Source organism: Falco punctatus (genome assembly GCF_963210335.1).
Source record: "Falco punctatus genome assembly, chromosome: 1".
NCBI classification, from domain to species: domain Eukaryota; kingdom Metazoa; phylum Chordata; class Aves; order Falconiformes; family Falconidae; genus Falco; species Falco punctatus.
Window position 1 is genome coordinate 75,929,101 of NC_137580.1, and position 21,434 is coordinate 75,950,534.

Consider the following 21,434-nt stretch of genomic DNA (forward strand, 5'->3'; position numbering starts at 1 on the left):
TGAAGCCGTATGGCCTTCTCCCATCCCTCTCCCTTTCCCCAGTCCTTTTTGCAGCCCCTGCTCCACCACCCCAAGTAACTGCATTGCTTCTTTTGGCTTGTGGCTTCTGCCACCATTTCAGGTGGCTCTCGCTTGTCCCGCCATAGCACCTCCACAGACAAATTTAACTTTTAAGCTAACTGCAGTGAGGGACATCCCTCTTCTCCTCCAGTGGTGGATCCTGGCTGGGCAGCATTTACTTGGACTGGTTTGGGCACTCTCACCTTCGGATTCAATTTCCCCACTGCCAGCTGTCTGTGAGCCACCATCCTCACCACAGCATCGGCTCCAGAAGTGACCAGCTGGGATCACAGCCATGAGAATGGCTGGTGTGGGTGCGCAATGGCATTTCCAGCAGCCTGGCTGGGTGCAGTTTATTTTCCAGGAAAAAAGATCCAAGAACCTGCCACCTTCACACAGATGGCAGGAAGGGATGCACAGCATGGAGAGGAGGGTTCAGGCAGTGGAAACACTTGGAAATCTCTGTCAGATGCATGTGTATGCACATCCATCCATGCTCCATCCTCAAATAATGTCCTCCATCAATGCTCATGCAAACATCCAGGGACAGCAGCCCAGATCCTTGCTCCTGCACCCATGACAATGTTGCCTCACTCTTCCACCTCAGGCCGGTTTGGACCTGAAAGGGAAAAATTAGGATGTTAGGCCCTGCCTCCAAGAATATATACTCTGTGCCCTTGGTCATCCAATTTTAGTGAAAACCCCGGAGTGAATAATGCAGAAAGCATTGAAGACGGCAGGCTAGCTCATCACGTGGTAGTGGCCAACACCTCCTGCCCAAGAAGAGCAAAGAAAATGGCTTATTTTGGCATCAGCTCTTGAGTAAAACTTCCTAAGATGTTTTTGATGCTCCAACTTGAGTTCAAGGCGTGTTGCTATGAGAGCATAATTTTAAATTAGCTTGACAGGATTCTCAGTTTGAGGTTTTTGGTCTCTGGCAGGATTCTGCAAAGGAAGAAAGCATGTCCCTGGCATGTCGCTGGCCAGCCAGCGTCTGCTTTACTTCAAGTAGAAATAGGTTTTCTTCTTTCCTTGTGTCTGATGTAGTTTGGAACAGGAGAAAATCAGCCTTCTGTCCCTGTTATGTTAGGCAATAGGCACAAATACGTTTGTGTGTTACACAAATGGCAGCTGCGTTACCCCCATAGCTAACCTGATTCAGCTTGGCTGGCAAAGGGTTGGCACTGCAGCCAAAAGCCAGTGATGCAAAGATCAGGCTGACGAAGACAGAGGGAAGAACCCAGCAGTGGCCAGAGAGCAGAGTGCAGGGGAGAGGCAGCAGCAGGACACAGGAGTGTCACCAGCTGTAGGCTTTGGACGTGGCAGGCAGGCACAGCAAGGTGTCACCCTGCCTTACCCAAACAAACGGCTGCCAGGCACGCAGGGGAGGGGAGGACAGGCAACTGCAACCCCTGGCAGTCCCTGCACCCCCTTTGCACCTCGCGTTGGCTTCAGTTCCACCCAAAACTTCTCCTGGGCTTAAGTGTGTCTGTAAGACAGAAGAGGAAAGGAAAATTTCCAACAGAAAGGTTTTTCAGAGCTGTCCATTGCATTTGTTTCACCTTGTAAAAGCTCGCTTCGTCTGCAAGGAAAATGTCTGTAAATGTGGCCACACAACTGCTCTGCAGAAGGCAGGGATGTGCTTTTGCTTCCTTGCGTGAGGCTGGCCTGCCTCTTTCCGCGTGCTTGGGGGAAACCGCAGAGGTCTCAGGACAAAGCTGCGCTTTCTAATTCTCATAAAATCTGTGTGGAAAGCAGTAGCTGGGGCAGGTGGGCTTGGGTGACCACTGAGCCCTTAAGCTTACTGCCACCATATCTGGGTCTCCAGTGGGGTGGCTGAGCACCCTGAGGCCCCTGAAGCAGAGTCACCCGGGGCCGGGCAGCGCCCATTTGCAGGAGCTGCCCTGAGCACACCTGCTGGCACCCGGGTTTGTGGCATTGCTTTAGTTGGAGAGCAGTCGAAAAGGGGACTTCTGGGGGAAATGGCGGCCTGGTGTTTGGGTGGTGGTTATGGGGAAACCCTCTCGGGGTCACTTCAGGACAGTGTGAATTTGCTCCTTCGGCTTTTAGCCGAAAACAGCCTTCCTCCACGTGAGGAACCAAACCGAGGAGCCTCCCAGGGGGCTGCTTCCCTGGCAGGGGGCTGTGGCGTTTGTAAGGCTCTGCGGCCAACGGGCTGTCACTCACCGACGGGGAGAACGTGGCGGCGGCGGCCAGGCCGCCGGAGGGACCCCGCGGAGCCCTCGGTGCGCCCCGCTCCCGACCCCGCTACCGGCCCGAGCGGGCGCTCAGGGACAAAGGAGGGGGAGGAGCGCGTGCACGTGCGCGTGCCCGGTGGGGGATGGGGGGCAGGGGTGCGCTCGACCGCGTACGGGTGTGTGCCCCGCAGCGGCCGGCTGTGTGTATGCCGGTGCCCGCGCGGCGGGGGTGACACGGCGCCGGGGGGAGGGGGGGAGGCCGAGGCGCCGCCCGCCCGCCGCCCCATTCACAAGACGCGGCGAACATGGCCGGCCGGCGGCCAGGCCGGATTTTTTGTGAATGGAGGCGGTGACGTCGCCCGCGCCCGCCCGCCGCCTTCCGTCCATTCATGCGGCCGCGGCGCGGGATGAATGGGCGGGGCGGGGCGGGGGGCGGGGGCACGCGCCGGCCGCCGCCGGGTAGTAAAGGCGCCGCGGCGCGCGCGGGGGTGCGCGAGCGGTACCGGCACCGGGGTCCGGCCCGGCCGCCTCCTCCTCCTCCTTCTCCTCTCCCCCGCCCGCCCCCGCCATGGTGGCCACCGAGGGGCTGCGGGAGATGGAGGGCAGCGCGCTGCGGCGCCTGGTGTGCCGCGACGAGGCCGGCGGCCCCGGGCGCTGCCTGGTGCTGGACTGCCGCCCCTTCCTGGCGCACAGCGCCGGCCACATCCGCGGGGCGCTCAACGTGCGCTGCAACACGATCGTGCGGCGGCGGGCTAAGGGCGCCGTCAGCCTGGAGCAGATCCTGCCGGCCGAGGGCGAGGTGCGGGCGCGGCTGCGCGCCGGGCTCTACGCCGCCGTGGTGGTGTACGACGAGCGCAGCCCGCGCGCCGAGGCCCTGCGCGACGACAGCACCGTGGCGCTGGTGGTGCGCGCGCTCCGCCGCGACACGGCGCGAGCCGACATCCGCCTCCTGGCAGGTACCGCCGGGGGGGAGGAGCGGGCGGGACGTGGCCGCGGGCAGCAACCCCCTCACCCCCCGGGGCTCCCGGCGGCGGGCGCCCCCGCCCGGGGCTGCGGTCTGGCCCCGCTGCGCCCCCGGCCCCGCTGCGCCCCTCCCGGCCGCCCGGGCAGCAGCTGGGAGCCGGCGGCGGGGCTGTGTCCCGGGGCGGGGGTCCTGGGGCGGCCGGCAGCGCCGAGGCTGGGCGGGGGACGGGGGGGCCGCCCCTGTGCCCCCGGGCCCGGCCGGGACACCCGGCGGCGCGAAGCCGGGGGGCAGCGGGGCAGGGACCCCCGCTCTGCGCCCGAGGTCACTCCCCGCCCCGCGGCGGCGACGGCTCGCTCGGGACCCCTTAGCCGCTGTCAGGCGGGTGCCCCGGTGCGGCGGGCGGGACCCCCGGGGTGCCCCGGTGCTGCTGTCGCGGCAGCCCCGGCTCCCCCGCCCCGCTCAGCCGTCGGCGGGTGTTAAAAGAGGCGCTGCGGGCGGCTGGGCCTGGGAAGGGCCGGGAGGTGATTTAGGGCGGCGGGATGCTCGGCTGGGGCTCCTGGATGCGCTCTGTGGGCTCTTCCTTTTTTTTTTTTTTTTTTTAATACAGCCCGAGAGTTAATTTATTCCTTGGTTTACTTACAGCAGGGGCAAGGATGCTTATGCAGAGTAGCAAATCCATTAAGGGGCTTGATAGATGGAGGAGCTAGCACTCCTGTTGTACTAGCTACAGTAAAAACAGCGGGAGCCGCTCCGAGGATGGGATAGATGCGATATGATGCTGCGCTGTGGGAGCACCCGCACAGCGAGGGCTCGCTCGGGAACGTGCGATCGGGTCCTTTGCCATGAGCCGTCACGGTGCTGGGAGCTGCGGATGTGGCAGAAAACGCAGCTGTGCTGCAGGGGTGGCCTTTATCAGCAGCTGAGGGCTTCTGGTGCCCCTGTGGCTCTCGTGGGAGGTTGTTGGGGGTTTCCAGTCCCTTACTTCTAAGGAATGGGCTCCTGCGGGCACGGTCTTGGCACTGGAGACTTTTTCCTTGCTTTACCACAGAGCTACTCAAATGGTTCAGCTCGCTCAGATTCCACAAGAGCCCTGCTAACCCAGCACTGTGCGTGTCCAAGTGCAAATGTAATGGCTGCAGGTCACGATGGAAGACCTGGCTCTGTTTTGTGCAGATGGGGCTGCTGCCAGGTTCCCGGCGAAATGGTTTGGCTGGGCGCCGCTTGGCGATGGCTCCTGCCCAGGCTGGCTCCCGTGCCAGGCCCTGCACGCACAGCCAGGAGCCGCACAGCGCTGGATGGAGGTGCTGGATGTGGTGCTGGGCTGAGCAGGCATTAGATCTGACGGGATGCACTGAAGAGAAATGTCTTTGACCGTTTGAAAGGGTTGATCTGCTTTGCCAAAGAGCGCGCCCGTTTCCGTGCATCACTGCGGGCAGCTTCTCCCTCTCAGGACGGTGTGATGGCCACCAGGGTGGGATGGGGTAGGTCCAGGGATTTTGGGATCAGACCTCCTGAAGATGTCTAACAGGCACTTCGTTTTGGGTGCTCTTCCAGATCAAACCAGTAGGACGCAAAGGGATGTCAGGCCCTGGAAACCACAGCCTCTGCAAACTGTCCTGCTCACGTGGGAGGGACAGTGCAAATCTAGCAATGTGTGTGCGCGCTTCTGCTTTGAGGTGTTAGAGCCCTTCCTTGCGTAGGAGAAGGAGACCATAAAGGGTGCCTGAGATGCTGGCAATATTGGTCTCTAGCTGCCTATGGTTTCCTCAGCTGCTTTGCCGGAGGTGATAGCATCCACTGGTCTTTTGAACATCTAGCGTTGTTCAGGGCAGCCTCAGAGATAAGGCTGGATGAGGAATAGGTGTCCTGCTGTGTGTGCTCTGGCACAGCCAAATCTGCAGACACAGGTTGTGCAGCTGGGGCGAGTCTTCCAGGATAACTCCTGGAGTCAGGGCTTGGTCTACCTAGATTCCTGTGGTGGTAGTAAAACACCCAATTTCTGTTGGTTTTAATGCTCAAGGTCAGACTCTACAAGGACGTCGGGTTTGTTGATTTGATGTGAATGAGAGAAGGAAATCTCACCAGAAGTGTTTATGTGCAGCCAACACCCCGGTTTCCCTGTCTGGGAAGTTGATGGGGTTTTCTTTTCTTTTGCCTGCCACTAGAAAGACCTGAGGTCACCTTGGCTTGTCCTCCTGGCAGCAGGTCAGAGGAGCAAGCCACTCACCTCCACGTGCAGCTGAGACCCATGTCCTTGAGAAGCAGTGGACACCTCTCTCTGGAGAGCAGCTTTGCTGTGGGATTAGCTTCACTGTACCTGGCCAGTGCCAGGGCTTCCCTGGCCTGTTGTTTTGGGAGCTCTGGGTTGGGGGGTCAGGCTGGGAGAGTGGGAGACCACCCTGGGCTTTGTGGCAGGATGATGTGTGAGGAGGCTGGGAACCGAACGGTCTTTGGCCTGGGAGCAGCTTTTCCTGTTAAAGTCGAAGGATGCTGGCAACAAATCCTCTCTCCGTCATCTTAGAGAGCAACCTTGCCCTCGGTCCGGGGTTTTGGCTGACAGCGCGTAGGGGACTAAACCCTGGACCAGAGACTTTGGGCAGCCAAGAGCGTTACAGAGGGTTTGCTCCAAGGGAGTGGTGGGAGCTCAAGGATCTCCCCTCTTGCTACCAGGAGCCTGGTTGCTCGTCCTGGGGCAGGAGACCACTCTTCATCACTGTAGCATCATCTAGTGGCGAAGGGCACAGTGAGACGCGTCAGCTCCAGCTATAGGTAGCCTGGCATAACGCTTTGTGCCTCTCCTCTTGCAGGAGGTTACGAGCGCTTCTCCTCGGAGTACCCTGAATTCTGTGCAAAAACCAAGTCCCTGAGCAACGTGTCGCCCCCCACCAGCGCCGAGCCCCTGGATTTGGGCTGCAGTTCCTGTGGGACCCCCCTTCATGACCAGGTACATCTAGAAGCCCAGTGCTCAGCTGTTTTTTTTGACCGCTTCTTCCAGCATTGCAACCTGCTCCTGCTGGAGTCTTTCCGCTGTCCCCCGGCTGAGGACTGCAGAGCCAGAGCCCCGCTTCCTTTCCTCTTGTGGGAGAGCACGGTGGTCCTCCTGGTCCCAGGGTCTCTGCGCTCCCTGGGGAGCAGATAAGCCCAAATCCTGTTAACTACACCTGCCTGTTCCTGCATGGGATGCGGGGGGGGGGGACGGACGGACTGCTGAGATGGGTTGAACAGCTCCAAAAGGCAGCCTCTGCTCCCTCTTTTGAGGGCCCTGGATCAGCCGCCAGGTTCCTGCACTGCTCAGGGCATCCGAGCCATCTGTATTTGTGTCCTGCCTACTGCTGTCCCCTGGTCACCCCCATATCTGTTCTTTTTCTCTGGAACAGGGTGGCCCTGTGGAAATCCTCCCCTTCCTCTACCTTGGCAGTGCCTACCACGCTGCCCGGCGGGACATGCTTGATGCGCTGGGCATCACAGCCCTGCTGAACGTCTCCTCAGACTGCCCCAACCACTTTGAGGGACACTACCAGTACAAGTGTATCCCCGTGGAGGATAACCACAAAGCTGACATCAGCTCCTGGTTCATGGAGGCAATTGAGTACATTGGTGAGTGCCTGAGCAGGGAGCTGTGTCCCTGCATGTTTCACTAGGTGGGGGGGAAGGTTCCCCCCTCGAAGACCCAGAGCCTTTGACTCAGAGGGGATGGGGTCCCACAGGGGCCGGGGCTGTTTGTTGCACTGGTGGGAGGGAGGTCAGTCCCCACCAGTGGGTTTGGTGAGGGGTCAGCCTTTGCTGGAAGGGCGCCGGTCTCATGTCTCATCCCCTGTTGCCCTCCAGACTCTGTGAAGGAGTGTTGTGGCCGGGTCCTAGTCCACTGCCAGGCTGGGATCTCCCGCTCAGCCACCATCTGCTTGGCTTACCTGATGATGAAGAAGCGTGTCAAGCTGGAAGAGGCCTTTGAGTTCGTCAAGCAGCGCCGGAGCATCATCTCCCCTAACTTCAGCTTCATGGGGCAGCTGCTGCAGTTTGAGTCGCAGGTGTTGGCCACCTCCTATGCAGTGGAAGCTGTCAGCCCCTCGGGGACACTGCGGGAAAGGGGCAAGGCCACCTCCACCCCCACCTCCCAGTTTGTCTTCAGCTTCCCAGTCTCGGTTGGTGTCCATGCCACCCCCAGCAGCCTCCCATACCTGCACAGCCCCATCACCACGTCGCCCAGCTGTTAGCTCAGGGGATGGGGCCAGCCAGGCAGCTAGTGCCAGGTGTGGAGGGAGCAGGCAGGCACGGAGCCCCGGTAAGTTAAGCAATAGTGCCGGACACTGCCGTTCACCCTGGACTCAACATCTTTTTCGTAGAGAAATTTCTTACCTCATCTTGGGTTTTTTGCTTTTTAATTTTATGTTTTGAAAGCATGAAAGTTGTAAAAGCCACAAACCCTGACACTGTCCAGGCTCTTTGGGGGAGAAAAAAAATAATAGTATACTGGGTTTCCTCAAGTGCCTGGTCTTCATCTCTTTCCATTCCTGTATTATTGTTGTGTTTTTTAAAAAAAACGCAAGATACACCTCCCCTTCTCCCTGTATTTCTGCCTCTGGCTCACCTGGGTTGAAAAGGGAGCATGCCCTGGGTTCATTGTGCAGCAGCGTTCCCCACGGGGAGGGTGTGGGGTGAGTGCTGCTTGCCTGAGCCCAGTTATGGGGGCCACCAGCAGAGCTGCAGACAGGGCCTCGGGGCAAGCAGGACACGGCACAGGGCTGCCTGCACTCAGCCTCACCCTGCCACTGCCTGGGGAGGTGACACAGGAGCTGGGAGGTACCTGCCAAGTGACCAGCTGAGCCCATTCCAGGGGGGGAGAGCAATCTCTGGCTGGGGAGATGCCATCCTAAATCCCCTTTTTCTTGCCCCCGTGGTTCCTGCAAAGCTTAGGTCCAACCTCCTGTGGCTTAAGAGAAAGAAGGGGTGGGGGCAGCAGTCCAGGCTGCTTTTGAGTACTCTGTTCAAGTTTTCTCTCCACCAGCCCAGCGCTGCTGCTCTTCCAAAAGGAGCAGGATGGGATGTGGGGGGGCTGTAATGGAAGAAAGCAGCAGTCAGGTGGAGGAGAGGCTGGCCCAGAGAGGTCATCTGTGTGATGCTGCTGCAGCTTTTCATCCAAGCCTAGAAAATGCCTCATCACGGACATACCCGGAACCTTATTTCCCACCCTACCTCTCTCCTTCCCCCCAGTCCAATCCAACACACAAGATGCCTGTGTGGCTGATGTACATATGTATGGTTTTGTTCCTTTAATTTTTTATTTTTAGAAATTAACTTTTTATTTATTGCCTGAGGGAGGGAGAAAACAGATTGTTTGGAGAAAATAAAAAGAAGCCTGTTTTCAACAGTTGTGGCTGCAGCAGGTTTGTCCTAAGACCCAGACAGAAGAGCAGGTTGTGCAAACACTCTCACAGAGCTACTGTTAAAAATGTATTTATTGAATTTTAAACTATTACAAGTATTGCAGATCAGACATTTAGCCAAGCACATTTATAGATCAAACTTGGTTGTTACAGAGATGTTACCTAAAGTCCACCGTGTAGGTAGGCTGAGAACCTGCCCATCGTCATCTTTGAGAGAGAGAGGGTAAAGGAAGAAATAAATAAATGGTATTCCAGCTCCAGGTGATTGGCAACCAGGAGAGGAAACATACAGGGCTAGTTATGAAAACAAGTTACACAAAAAAAAAGTCTAAAAAGTCAAACCCCAGGTACCTTGCCATCTGGGTTGGCAGAGAAAGCAATTAGGAGTGAAGATGCACAAGCTCACGGGACTGGCACAGAAAAAAATCCCCATTTCAATTTCCAAAGCTGAAGCAAGTTCTACAGATGTTAAGAAATTGTCAAAATCACCTTATAATACAGAGACTCTTAACCATCTACATTACTAATTAATGTAACCATCACTAAAACTTGCCACCAACAGGTTCAGTAAGACAGAAATAGATCGATCAAAACCAGTCGGACAATAGAACCTGACAGGCATGTGTGTTAGTGTAATGGGAAATGCGTTTGCTTCTTGTGTTCCCTACAGATTCGTGGGCTCTTCCACGTTGCTTCAGAAATGTTAATGTGCATATGCTGTCTCCCAAAGTGGGAACACTGCCATTCCATCTCTGCATGCAGTGTCCCGCTGCCCTCTGACTGATCAGGAGAGCATGCCCCGGACTGTGCCGAAGCCACCACCTCTGATCATCCATGGATCCAAGTCTATGGAGGTTCACAAGGCACCCCCTACCTGAGGCTAGAACTGAATCTGCACTTTCCCATGCCTCCCCCAGCAGCACTGCAGCATAGCTTAAAGTGACTGAAGTATGCATTAGATGCATCTCCTTTTAGATTTCTGAGCTAGATTTTCTGTGGCAAAGCGGCATGGAAAGGGAGAAATCCCACTAAAAATAATTCCACACATCTCCTGACCTTCAGCTTCTGAGAATCATTAGCGATGTTCAAAATAATCTGCTTTGGGGTTGGACTCTTCCTTTTACCCATCTTTTGAAAAAAATCCGTTTTGGGTAATTTCTGTTAACAGTCCCATAAGAAAATTCTAGGTCGTGCATGCACTGTGTAGGAGCTCAGACTTCACTTCAGGGATGCAGGACTATTTTTGACAAGATCTGCCACCGTCCAAAGCAGTTCCCACAGGCCACACAGTGGCACAAAATGTTAGCATCCCTCAGCACTTCACACATTCACAGGGAACAGACATCTCTCACCTACAACAAGCTGTCGGATCAGCTGGTTTCCAGAGGTAAGGAAGCACCCTCCTCCAGGAGCTACTCTGACCACATGCCTCCTCTGTGCCTGCTGCCCACCAAAGCCAGCAGTGCAGAACATTTTGCAGGGCTTTCCTTTTGCTTCAGCACAGAATTTTGCTTTGTTATAAACAAGCAAAGTACAAAAGTTTGCAGGCAAAATAAATTCCTGCTGCATAACGCGGTAGGATACTATCGCATCACATGCCAACGTTCAAAACAGAGGTTAGAAAAACCACATTGCTTGTTCCTTGGACTACAGACCAATAGTGACTGCAAAATGGTGGAAGTAGTACAAGAGGTTTGTAACAGTCTCCATGGAGCTGGGATCAAAACAGATTGGCAGATAAAAACAAGGATGAGACAGTAAGACATACCTTATTAAGGTACTATACTCTACTTTTTATCCTAACAGAAGTTTTGTTGACAGCATTCAGACTGCAATGTCACTCTGCACCAGGTACCTAATTCATCTGTCTCATGGAAACAATTTCCACAATGGAGAGCAGAACCCTCCCTTCTTCGCTACATGGTGAAGTTTCTTTTTGTTTTGCCTATGAAGGTCATGTCGCAAACTGCGCAGACGTTTCAAAATGCTGCCTCAAAGGGACATGGACAAAAATCAACAGGCCTGACAGGCAACTGTCCCTTTCCCCAGCAGACACCACGTTGTGTCCCAGTGGGAATAGCTCTTTCTGGAGCCAGCGAGAGGCTCTGAACCCGAGGCAGCTCAGCCCAGTGTGTTGCATCCTCAGCTCCTACTGTGCTTCCATTGGTGACCCAATGCTGCAAAGGGGCATCCCATTATCAGGAGACTGCTCTTCGCAGCATGTTGAAAAGCGTCATTTCTCAGTAGGCAGCAGCTGCCTGGTTACAGGGGTGTGCTATTTTTTGAGGTCCCATTCTCCAGAATTCAGAGGCATCAAGTTAACTCCCCCAGCTAAAGCAGCATCATCTGTACCGTTAACAACCTGCCAAATGCAGCTCTACCACCAAAACCACAACCAGCTTTTTCATGGGTAACTTTAATATTGATGGGCAGATCCTCACTTGGTTTTAAACTGTAAGAGGAGCTACAACAACATACATCAGGAGAGGCAGACGCCACTCCTGCACAGGTTTCTACAACACACAGATGCATCATCATCATCATCAGGCCTGGGTATTCCTCTGTGTCTGGCCACAAATGGATACAAGATCACACCATCACGAGACAAAAACCACTGCAAAATGATTTCCTCACACAGCACCTTTACTCTGCACAGAACATCAGATACGTTAACACTGGCAGTTCAAAGATACCGGACAATCTTTTTTATCTTCTAGAAGTTCAAGGCTGCAGAAGAAATCCAGACTAGCCATGAGTTCAATCAGCACACAGGAAACAACAAGCAAGAACAGAATCTGGTGTGGGCTCGGTGGGGATTTTGGTTTTAGGTTTGTTCTTGTTTTTGAAAGATGTAAAACTTTTTAACTTCCACACCCACATTAACCATTTTGCTCACCTAAGCAGCACAACTGTTTTACCATTTAAAACTATGTCTAACTGGGGATGGTGAGCAACACTCACTCTCACTGCTATTTGAAACCCTAGTGTAGATAGGCACATCCCCCTGCTCCGTTATTAACTAAGCTAAAAATCAAACGCCAAACTTAAATGATGAATACAAAGTTTCAAAGCCTAGTGGTGATCTTTGCAATCCTAACACTATTAAACAAGTAGCCAAAATACAAGCACCCAATTTTATCAATGAGATTTGATTAAAAGGACAACTAGGCTAGAGGCTGGCTTGGACTTTGAAGCTACATATTTAATCAGGTCACAAAATGAAGCAAGAACCATATATCCACCGCCAGCTCAAGAAAAATAAAACCCGACGTTCAAGATCTGTTGCAGTATTGCTATTTCTAAGGTTTTCTTTACAAAACAGATGATGTGCAGGTAGCCAGATTGCATCAAATGACTGATTTTACAGTGGGTGAAATTCCTCTGTGAGGATAACGTGCTTCAACATTAGTGTCTTAATGTCACAAATGAAAATGTTGTGTCTTAATGCTGAAAGTGAAAAGCTCTTCAAGTTTAAGTTTGTTTTATCCAAAGATGTCAGCAAAATCCCACTTTTGTGGGGAGCACATATAATTTTATATACTAAAAGCACACTATTCTGTCATTTCCTTGCTTTAAGGGGGATAAAATCTGAACGCATGAACTGCATCATCAGACACTAAACAGTGCTGATTGACAGGGAAATGTACAGCATGTTGTGTTGAAAGGAACATTATTTTTTTTTCCACTTCTTTTTTTCTCCAGTCATTACATGCTCAGCACTGGAGCATATCTCCTGGTATTGGTTGTTAATACCAATTACAACCATTTGTTGTAAAAAATCACCATGGCTCGATTTTCAACTTTCTCTGAAGCTGTAAAAAACCCACAAATCCTCCATGAGGGGGACTTGTGAAATTGTTCGATGTTGTGCCATAGTGTGCCATTCTCCTACCCACTGAAATAAAACTGGGAACTTGCAGGGAAGGGGAGTAGAGTGAATAAATCCTAACTTTGTTCTCTGGTATACCTGCAAACAAATCCATTGGCCAACTGATGTTTTAAAAGTTCATGCTCATCAAAATATTGAATTGATATTTTAAAAAAATAGTATTATTTTTGTAAATCCCTTAAGCTCTTCAACTGTGATGCCACACACAAAGATGTGACATGAAACTGCTATAACACACTCTCCCTTACCAGTCTGAAACCCGTTTACTGGGTCTTGTATTACAGAGGGACATGAACCAGATATGCCCTCGTGTGTGCAATCTTCTGACTTTTCACCTGCTACCTCCCAGCAAAACCATATGCCAATGTAACCGGAGAACATTTCACAAACTGCATGTACTTAATAGGAGCCTTATAAAAATGTTCTTTTAGAGATGCCAGCAGAGGGCATCGACCTGCTTTTTTAAGTTCTTCCAAGCACAGGACCTGGTTTTACCCTTGTGAACACCTCCTAGGGCTTCCCCCAGAAAACTCACACAGACAAAGCAGCAAACCGATGCAATTTGTTTCCACTCTAAAGTTACACTCACTCATATTATCCTTTGTTCAGAGGTGTGCAAAAAAACCCTATATTGAAGAACTGGACCTAGCCCCTTCTCAGATGAAATTAATGTTGCATTGTTAATGATTTTAGTCAACTCGACTTTGTGCAAAATTCTTTAAGAAGGTTCTGGCTCAACTTCAGAATACAAAAGGAAAATAAATAGTTGGCTAAGATCTCTTGAAAACATTAAATGCATGGTGTATGCTGAAAAGGAAATTATGGGCTTAATGCAATTTATTTGCGAATAAAATAACTAGAATAGTAGTGTCTGAAATTTTAGCATGTGAGATGGCACTGAAAGATTTCTGTTTGCACAATAATGTTCCTGAAGTCTAGATCAAAACAACATTATTTTACACGTTAACTGCAGACACTAGGAGCCTGAGATATGTTATTAAAAGGCAGTCCCTTGTAAACTTCCCTCAAAAGGAACAGTAGCAGTTGAGTATGCAAGAGTTACTCATATCATATTCATGAAGACAGCAATGCTTTATAAAAGACATACAGCTTATTTCCAGGTTGTTAAGAATTTTATATGATACTGATTTTCTGAAACACATGTCCATCCAGTCCAAGATTAAAGTCACATCCTTCTTCACTGCTCTGTAGCTACTAGGTCTTTTGCTCTGCTGCTGTTGCTGTCTGTGAGGGAGCTTCTGGTTTCACAATCTGGTATGTAATGAGATATTCTGGGTATGCCTGAAAGTAAGTCAAGAAAAAAAAAAACACATTGCTTTATGCAAGGGTATGCTTAGCAAGTTTACATTTTGGATTTCGCTCAACAGTGACCAGAAAGGACAGTGCAAGAATCAACTCTGTGTTCACAGAATGCAAAAGAAAAAGCAGATTTCAAACTTATCCAGCACTAATTAGAAACCGTTCGATATAATGAATACCTTCATTAATACACTACTAGAAAGAAAGATGTTCATTCCATGCAGACGCTGCCAGAAATTGTGTGCGCAACAGGAGTTCAGAGTTACCCTCCTTGTTAGCTAATCCCACAGATCAGCCAGTTATTAAAAAAAACCCTCAGATGACCAGTGTAGCCTGACCCTAAAATGCTCACTGACTTGCCATGTGATCTGCAAATAATGCTCTTACTGGCAGTAAAATAACTTGGCACACCCAAAGCACATAACCCAGTGTTTTCCTGAGAACAGGTAGGAGGTTTCGTCCCAGAACAAAGCTAAAGTTGCTGGAGGGCAGGGGAACCCAGACAGATCAGAGGAGGCTGGGCTAAAAGAAGCCTAATGAAATCCAGCAAGAGCAAATGCACCTGGGCTGCATTCCTTGTAACACTGCAGGATAGGAAGCAGCTCCACTGCCAAGGTGCTGGGGGTCCCTGGGTGATGGCAAGCTACAGCAGAATCAAGCGTTCCCAGCAGCAATAAAGGCTACCAGCATCCTGTGGTACATCACCAGCAGTGCAGTTAACTGAGGACAGCAATGACTGCCGTTTATTCAATACTCACTCGACCGCATCTAGACAACTACATACAACGTTGGGGTCCTCAAATACAAGAATGATGCCAACAAGCTGAAGCCAAGTTCAGCAAAGGGCCACTAAGAACTGGGGGAGAGAACACAGGATAAACGGGAAGAGGCTGAGGGAGAAGGGCTTGTTCAGTTCAGAAAACAGAAGGCTTTGTGGAACCTCATAGCAATTGTCCATTATGTATGGAAGGCTATTGAAAAAACAGAGCCAGACTCTTTTTCTGAGCTGCACAGCAGGAGAATGAAATTAATAAAAACAGAGGAATTTCCTATTGGATGCCAAGAATGTATCTTTTACTCTGGGGATAATTAAACGAAGGAGCAAGCTGCTGAAAGAGGCTGTGAAGCATCATTCTCTGAGGCCTTCAAGACCTGCCTGGTCAAAGAAAGTCCTCAGCAATCTGGTCTGAATTCAGTGTGAACAAGAGGCTGGCCTAGGTGGCCTCCCCAAGGTTCCTTCCTTCCATCATGGACTTACTTTATAATCTTGGAGCCATCCAGCATAGTAAGCAAACCACTTTTCTAGAGTAAGGGTCTAGCTGAGTTATTCAGATTAAAAATCAACTCCTAAAGATTGCTGTGCTGCTTCAGCTGCCATTTAAGGGTAGTCTCAGGCAGACAGTTACACTGTCACTGTGGGGAATCTACAGGTAAAAAGCCCAGAATCCTCAACATGTACGAGAGCACCAGAAATGCATGTGTCCTTGTTACTGCAGTAATGTCAGTAAAATGTGAGGGAAGAAACAATGTCCACTGAGAGAAACAACAACTCTTAACAAAGACTCTAGCAATGCTGCACAGGGGGAATTAGGCAATTCTGCATAGTTTAAATCAGAGCAGCTCAGTGGATAGGAATAGCATTTGCTGGCTTGAAACAGTTCACTGTTTATTTCTACATTTAAACAAAACAAAAAAAAATGTGTCTGATCAACCAGGTTATCACAGCAGACTCTGTATGGAAACCAGTCACATCTCTCCAGCTCTAAGCTCTGTCCTTCCAGAAAACCAGTCCTTGCTAACCCACATACCTGTTCTCCTCTATAGATAACATATTCAGCGTATGCGAGTCCATTCACGCTTGGCCTGCCAATAACAGAATGGTGCCCCGGAGGGGCATGAGCCATTTTCATTGTGCTGAACTGAAGAAAGGATTTTCCAAGGGTCACTCTACAGAAGAGCATTTGTCTAAAAGGAAGAAAAAAAAAGTAACATAATTTTCAAATATCTTACTAGGAGTTGTATGCTTCTAGAATGATTTCAGACTTCTGGGTTTATTTTGTTACAATTAATTTCTTGAGGCTTTTTGGAGAAACACCTTTAGAAACTAGTTCTAAAATTGTACAAAACCTGTCACAAAAAAATTAAAATCTTTCTTGGCATGCAGAAGGGAAAACACACACTTTGTTTAGCCCTCACATGGAGGCCTGTCCTAGTTCATTTTATATAAAGCTGCTGAAAGAAGCTGAAACTCTCTCTGTGTTCCTACCAGCAGGGTACGGAGAGGTGTCAAAGTGCGAAAAGCACATTGATCTACTCCAGCACAAAACAAAGCCATGATTAAGTCCTGTTCATTACCTCCAAAATTATCTGATCCATAGTCCAACACTGTACTGCTGACCACCACTTTGCATTGCAGTTTTGTTCTGATAGTGCCTGGAGTTTAACTGCTATTTTCCCCTGACTCTTCATTTTCAAACTTGCTGTTTTAAGCCTCTTTCCTGAGCCACAATTACTTTGATTTATACTCACTGTATGCTTAGATGTAATTTTTGAGCTTTCTGTGGGACTCGCTGCATTTATATCCTTTTTTGTTCAGCCTTGAAAAATGGAAAACTGCATTTTTCCTGCCACAGCCAAGCTCAAGTGGGTATTCTTTCCCTGCAAATCATCCTGCGCCAGGATCGTAAAAAACAGGACAGCCAGAATTACACAAGAGGGTACTCTGCTGGACTCATACCTGTGGCAGATATAACAGGACCTGTCTTTGTGTGTGGGACAGCCTGTTCCTCCTCCTATCCCATACACATATTGGTTGCTTTTTGAGGAGTTTTCAGCAAAGTAAATTCCAGCTCCAAACATTCCTCCAATGTATGCATGCCTTTCATCAAATCCTTTGTGAATGATAGCATTAATAAAAGGAGACCCTAGAACAGAATGACACAAAATTATACATACTTGTTAAGCTCTATAGTAATACAGGACTATGTCAAGAGGAGCTTGTCTGCCTCAAACAGACCATTAAATACCAGAAAGTGTGCTCAGTCAGCTGGAAGGGGGCGATACCCAGCAGGATGTAGTGATGTGTGGGATTTATCGTTATATACCAAGATCCTACGTGTGACTCATGTCTCTTACTCATTTCACAAATCTCATTAAATGGCTTTCCCCCCACTCACATTTCAGTGCAGTTTATCTTGTCAATGCACACCTTCTCCAGCAATCACTATTGGTTAAGATGGGGCGAGATGTCAGGACAATCATACCCAAAACCAACTTCCTATGCATAATCATAGAAGGATCTAGGGCAGAAGGACCCTCAGGCAACTGTCATTTGTAGGCCCTTCTGGATGCTTCTAGAGAACACCTTGCTGAAACTCATGGTTGGTTGTGGCTCCTTTCCCTGAGGATTGCCTGAAGCACGAGAGCAGAACACTGTGCTACTCCCCTGTTTCAGAAGATACTCTGTCTTTTTCACAGCTACGTAACATCCTCCCAGAAGCTTTACTGGAAATGACTAAGATACAGCTTAGCAAAAAACCCCTTTTTTTAAAAAAAAAAGTATTTTTTTTATCTGCTGTAGCTTTTTGGATTGCAGTAACCTCACAGACTAACTCCACCACCCTCACACCCCTGCATTTCCAGTGTAGAAATAAAATTACTGTACAGGATGAAGACATAGCAACATTAACATTGCCTGTGGGTCCTTGTAAGCTTTTTTCTTTTTTTGTTAAATACCAGTACATACAAATAGAGATCACTTCCTTACCGTGAAACAACATGCGTTCATTGTGATGATTATGATTCTCCTCTGAGACCTCTTTCTGTCTGTGACAGAATCTCTCTCGCAACTTCTTGTTCACAACCTTTTGAATCTGCAGTGGTACAACAGGTCCAACCACACTTGAATTGGCATTGAAATAGAATACAGTTTCACAGAGTTTGCATAAATTCGACAGGGAAACTGAGAGTAAGGCATATGAATGGTATGAAGAAACCTCATGGCTGTTCTGTATGCGAGGCTGAAGTCTTTCAAACAAGCTGGTAGCACACACTTACAGATGGTTAAATTGCAGCTTAAGATCTCAGGTTTAAGGAAGACTTTCAGGTTTCTTCCCTCTGAGCTTGTAATACCACCAAGAACTACAAACTGGAACACCTTCCCTCTCTGCTTTGAGTTCTGTTGAAACAATCTGTGCTAGCTTTTTGAAGCTTGCTGTCTGGTTTAGGTTGAAATTTTATGAAAAGAAACAACTTCTGAGGAAAGAAATAAGATGATGTGCTGTTTAATCTATACTGAGATATCATTCCAGCCACATGCTCTAATACCACTGTCGCTTCTGTATAGGACTTCACCTTTGGTTGGGAGTAGGATGGAAGCAGAGTTTGCTTCAGGACATGTATCTACAGGCCAAGTTGCAAAGGTTGCACAGGCTTACTTTTCCAACAGACAGGCTGCAGGGGTTTGCTGGAGCTCAGGAACAGAGTTCTGCTCTGATACCCTCCATTTCCTCCTCGCCCCCCCCCCCCCCCCCCCCCCCAAAAAAAAAAAAAAAAAGAACCAGAAAAGTGTACTTTCCCTCAGAAAGACGACACTCCATTTTCTGATATGCCAGAACCTGTAAAAGGTATTTTTCTAGTTGGCAGCATCAAAGAATGAGCTGTCAAGATCCAAAGCGGCATAGGGAGATAGAAACTTTTAATAAAAATTAATGCTCATCCTTTTCCCCTGCCAAAAATCCCCTTTCAAAAGGCAAGGAAAGACTAACACCGGGAAAAAGAAATCTGTGCTGCAAAATCGAATACAGAAGTTATAGACCTCTGAAATTAAATTGGGTTGTGAAACGTAAGTCAGGCTCTTCACCTCTGTCTTCAGTATCAGTTCTTCAGACTCCTTTAAGAACACAAGTGGACGCTTCTCCCTCATTGTCTGCAGTGCACATGATCAGTCTAATTTTAACATTTAGCACTTGCTTTAATTCTGTTCCTGAATATTATTTCAAGGAAGAACTTTAAATATAAAAGGATGACCCATTAAACCAATTCTGCCTGCTTGCATAAGCATCAACTTATTTTACCACATAGGATTAAGAGTTTTTAAAACTTACCCTGATGACATTGTACCTGTTGAAGATCCCACCAGCATTTCCACCATCCCGATGCTCCCGGATTGTACTTTGCATCTACATAAACGAACACAACCGAATGTTCAGCACACAAAGCTTGCTAGCAAGGCAAAGTATTCATGTAATATCTTAGCTTATCACTGGCAACAACAGACAGTCTTGATTGAAAATTAATTGTCAAAAAACCCCAAAATATCTCAATTTTAAAATGAGATACACTCTTTATTTCTCAGGCACCCAACACGCTATGCTGCTCCCCACCAGAGAAGGTGGATGATACAATTATCCGATCTTGTAATAAAAACCTGCGCAGGAAAAAAAAAAAAATAGTGGCACTTGCTATCAAAATTATACACAACTAGAAAACCTGCTTTAGATTAGAAAAAAACAGTCTTTGAAAATGAATATACAAAACCATAATTTTGAAGTAATAACAAATGTGTTTCTAATGAGTACAGTTTGTATTTCTTAGTGACAGGAAAATGCTTGCACTGTAGATTTTCCTATGTCATTAGCAGCCCCTGAGAATTTCAATGGTTTCATTGTGTCTTTTCCAGAGATGTTTATGGCTACAACAACAACATTTAGTAACAGCTCAAATAAATATCCCAATTTACTGTGGCAGACAAGTGACCCTTTCTGTCAGAAGTTTATTAAAACAATCTGCACAACCTCCAGTTCACAGCGTTAATAATCAAAAATATTCCAGGCTCAGCTGGCAGCAACCCTGAATATCTAGACTTTTTAAAAAAGTCTCCAAACACTTCTGTGCTACAGTGTGGGAACACTACACAAATAGCAAATGCACAGTAAAATGGAGTTTCTTCCCAACACAACTCTTCAGAAAGTCTGTTATGATTTTTCTTTCAAAATGGTATCTGCTTGTAGTTTACTTAAATAAAAGAGCATGTGTGTGTGGGAGGCAAAATTACAGTCAATTCTCAATTATCCGAGAGCTGTTTATCTGGGTTACAGATTAACTAAGCCACTGAGACAAGAGAAAACAAGCTGGTTCACATGCAGAAACAGCCCGAGCACAGAGAATGGCTACAGACTCGCAAGGCCTCGGATCCTTGGTCTCCACTCACCGCCTTTGATTTTCACAGGTCCACCTATCTACGGAAAGCTGTGGCAACCCTTGCTATGAGATAACATCCAAGACACAAAACAAAGCAAAACTGGGATAACACTAAGTGAGCAAACATACTACTTATAAAAAAAAAAAATCGGCAGGACACAGCAAAATTATTTCCATCATTGCTCTATATAAAAAGACAAAGGAAGAGCCCTAAACGTCATGTCAGATGTACGCAGTTTGTACACCTATGTGTTGTACGCCTTAGCTCTGAGGGGTTATAAGTGAAAAGAAAAACACACTGTCACCACAGCATCAAAAAAGGTACTTGCAATACCTCCTCTTCTACAGACTGATACTCCTTATCGTCAGGAGCAAGGTCAAGGAGAATAGTCCCCTGACTCACACAGTGGAAAGTTAAATAAGGATTGGTGCCTGCAAAGAGAAAGAAACAAAGAAGTGAAAATCAACAGGAGGAAACAACATCAGCTCTATTTGTATCCAGCACCCGCACTGTTCTTAAATAACCCCAGTATGGCAGGAAATGCAAAATTAACACAAGGCAGAAGCACAACCTTGAAAAAATAAAAGTGCTTTTGTTAGCAGCAGAGGCTTTAAAAGAGAAAAGGAAAACACACGTGGGACATAATTGCATTTTATTGATTCTGCTTTCAAGAGAAGGATCTGAGAAGTGTGGGGCAGCAAAAAACTCCATCAGATTCACCCTTCAGGATACAACTGGCCTGTGGGCAGATACATAGGGCAAATCAATCTAAAAGCTCTTGCCTGGGTGAAAGAGTCCTGGGAAATAGGCACAGCTGTCTCAGGGGTGTCCACTCTCTGGAAAGGCAAGTGATCACTCAGTCCTGTATCTCCACAATATTTTCTTTTCATGTCATGACCCACCCAGCCACCACATCTGCCAGCAAGTACATTTCCTTGATATCCAGATTCTTTCAAGTCCTGGTGACAATGTCTACATTTACAGAAGGTGACCTCTGGGAGCCTGCTGTATACAACATGTAAGATTAACCATAAGCGTCATATTTACCTTGCTGCCCTCCTAGAAGTCTCTCCACACCTTTTATTAATTTGTGACGGTGTCCATATGCATTGATCCCAATTTCTTTAAGCTCCTCATGCCCCATGTCTGCCAACACATCCAGGGTTATCTGGAAAGGTGAAAGACCACAAGAATCACTTGCCAAACCCAGCCTGATTCCCAAGGCTGAAGATCCATCAGTTCCAAAAAGGGAACGTATTCATGGTGCAACCAAGAGTATGGTTTTGGTTTTTTTTATCTTTTGCTGCACTTCTAATTGCTGCCATCTTCTGGCAAGCCTCTCCCTACCACAGAACCATCCCCAGCAGCTACAGCCTGAAGCTGTGCAAAACTTTTACTTCTCTTACAGGACTCAACA

The 21,434-nt window shown here is 48.6% G+C and overlaps 2 protein-coding genes across 2 annotated transcripts in view; one reads left to right on the top strand and one right to left on the bottom strand.

The window, feature by feature from the left end:
• Positions 1–2,709: 2,709 nt before the first annotated feature.
• On the top strand, positions 2,710–8,590 carry DUSP4 (dual specificity phosphatase 4). The gene is made up of 4 exons (XM_080397552.1): positions 2,710–3,214; positions 6,030–6,166; positions 6,600–6,819; positions 7,051–8,590. Exons 1-4 carry the CDS (start codon positions 2,827–2,829, stop codon positions 7,434–7,436), a joined length of 1,131 nt encoding a protein of 376 aa, XP_080253678.1. The 5' UTR covers positions 2,710–2,826; the 3' UTR covers positions 7,437–8,590.
• A 70-nt stretch (positions 8,591–8,660) lies between these two features.
• Positions 8,661–21,434, bottom strand: part of TNKS (tankyrase) — a 139,799-nt gene continuing 127,025 nt past the window's right edge. Inside the window, exons 20-26 of the mRNA XM_080385347.1 lie at positions 21,065–21,185; positions 20,351–20,448; positions 18,921–18,995; positions 17,582–17,687; positions 16,553–16,739; positions 15,624–15,780; positions 8,661–13,797 (exon numbers count right to left, since the gene is read on the bottom strand). Of these exons, the coding sequence (XP_080241473.1) occupies positions 13,711–13,797; positions 15,624–15,780; positions 16,553–16,739; positions 17,582–17,687; positions 18,921–18,995; positions 20,351–20,448; positions 21,065–21,185 (831 nt within the window). The 3' untranslated portion in view covers positions 8,661–13,710. The remainder of the gene's footprint in view (positions 13,798–15,623; positions 15,781–16,552; positions 16,740–17,581; positions 17,688–18,920; positions 18,996–20,350; positions 20,449–21,064; positions 21,186–21,434) is intronic.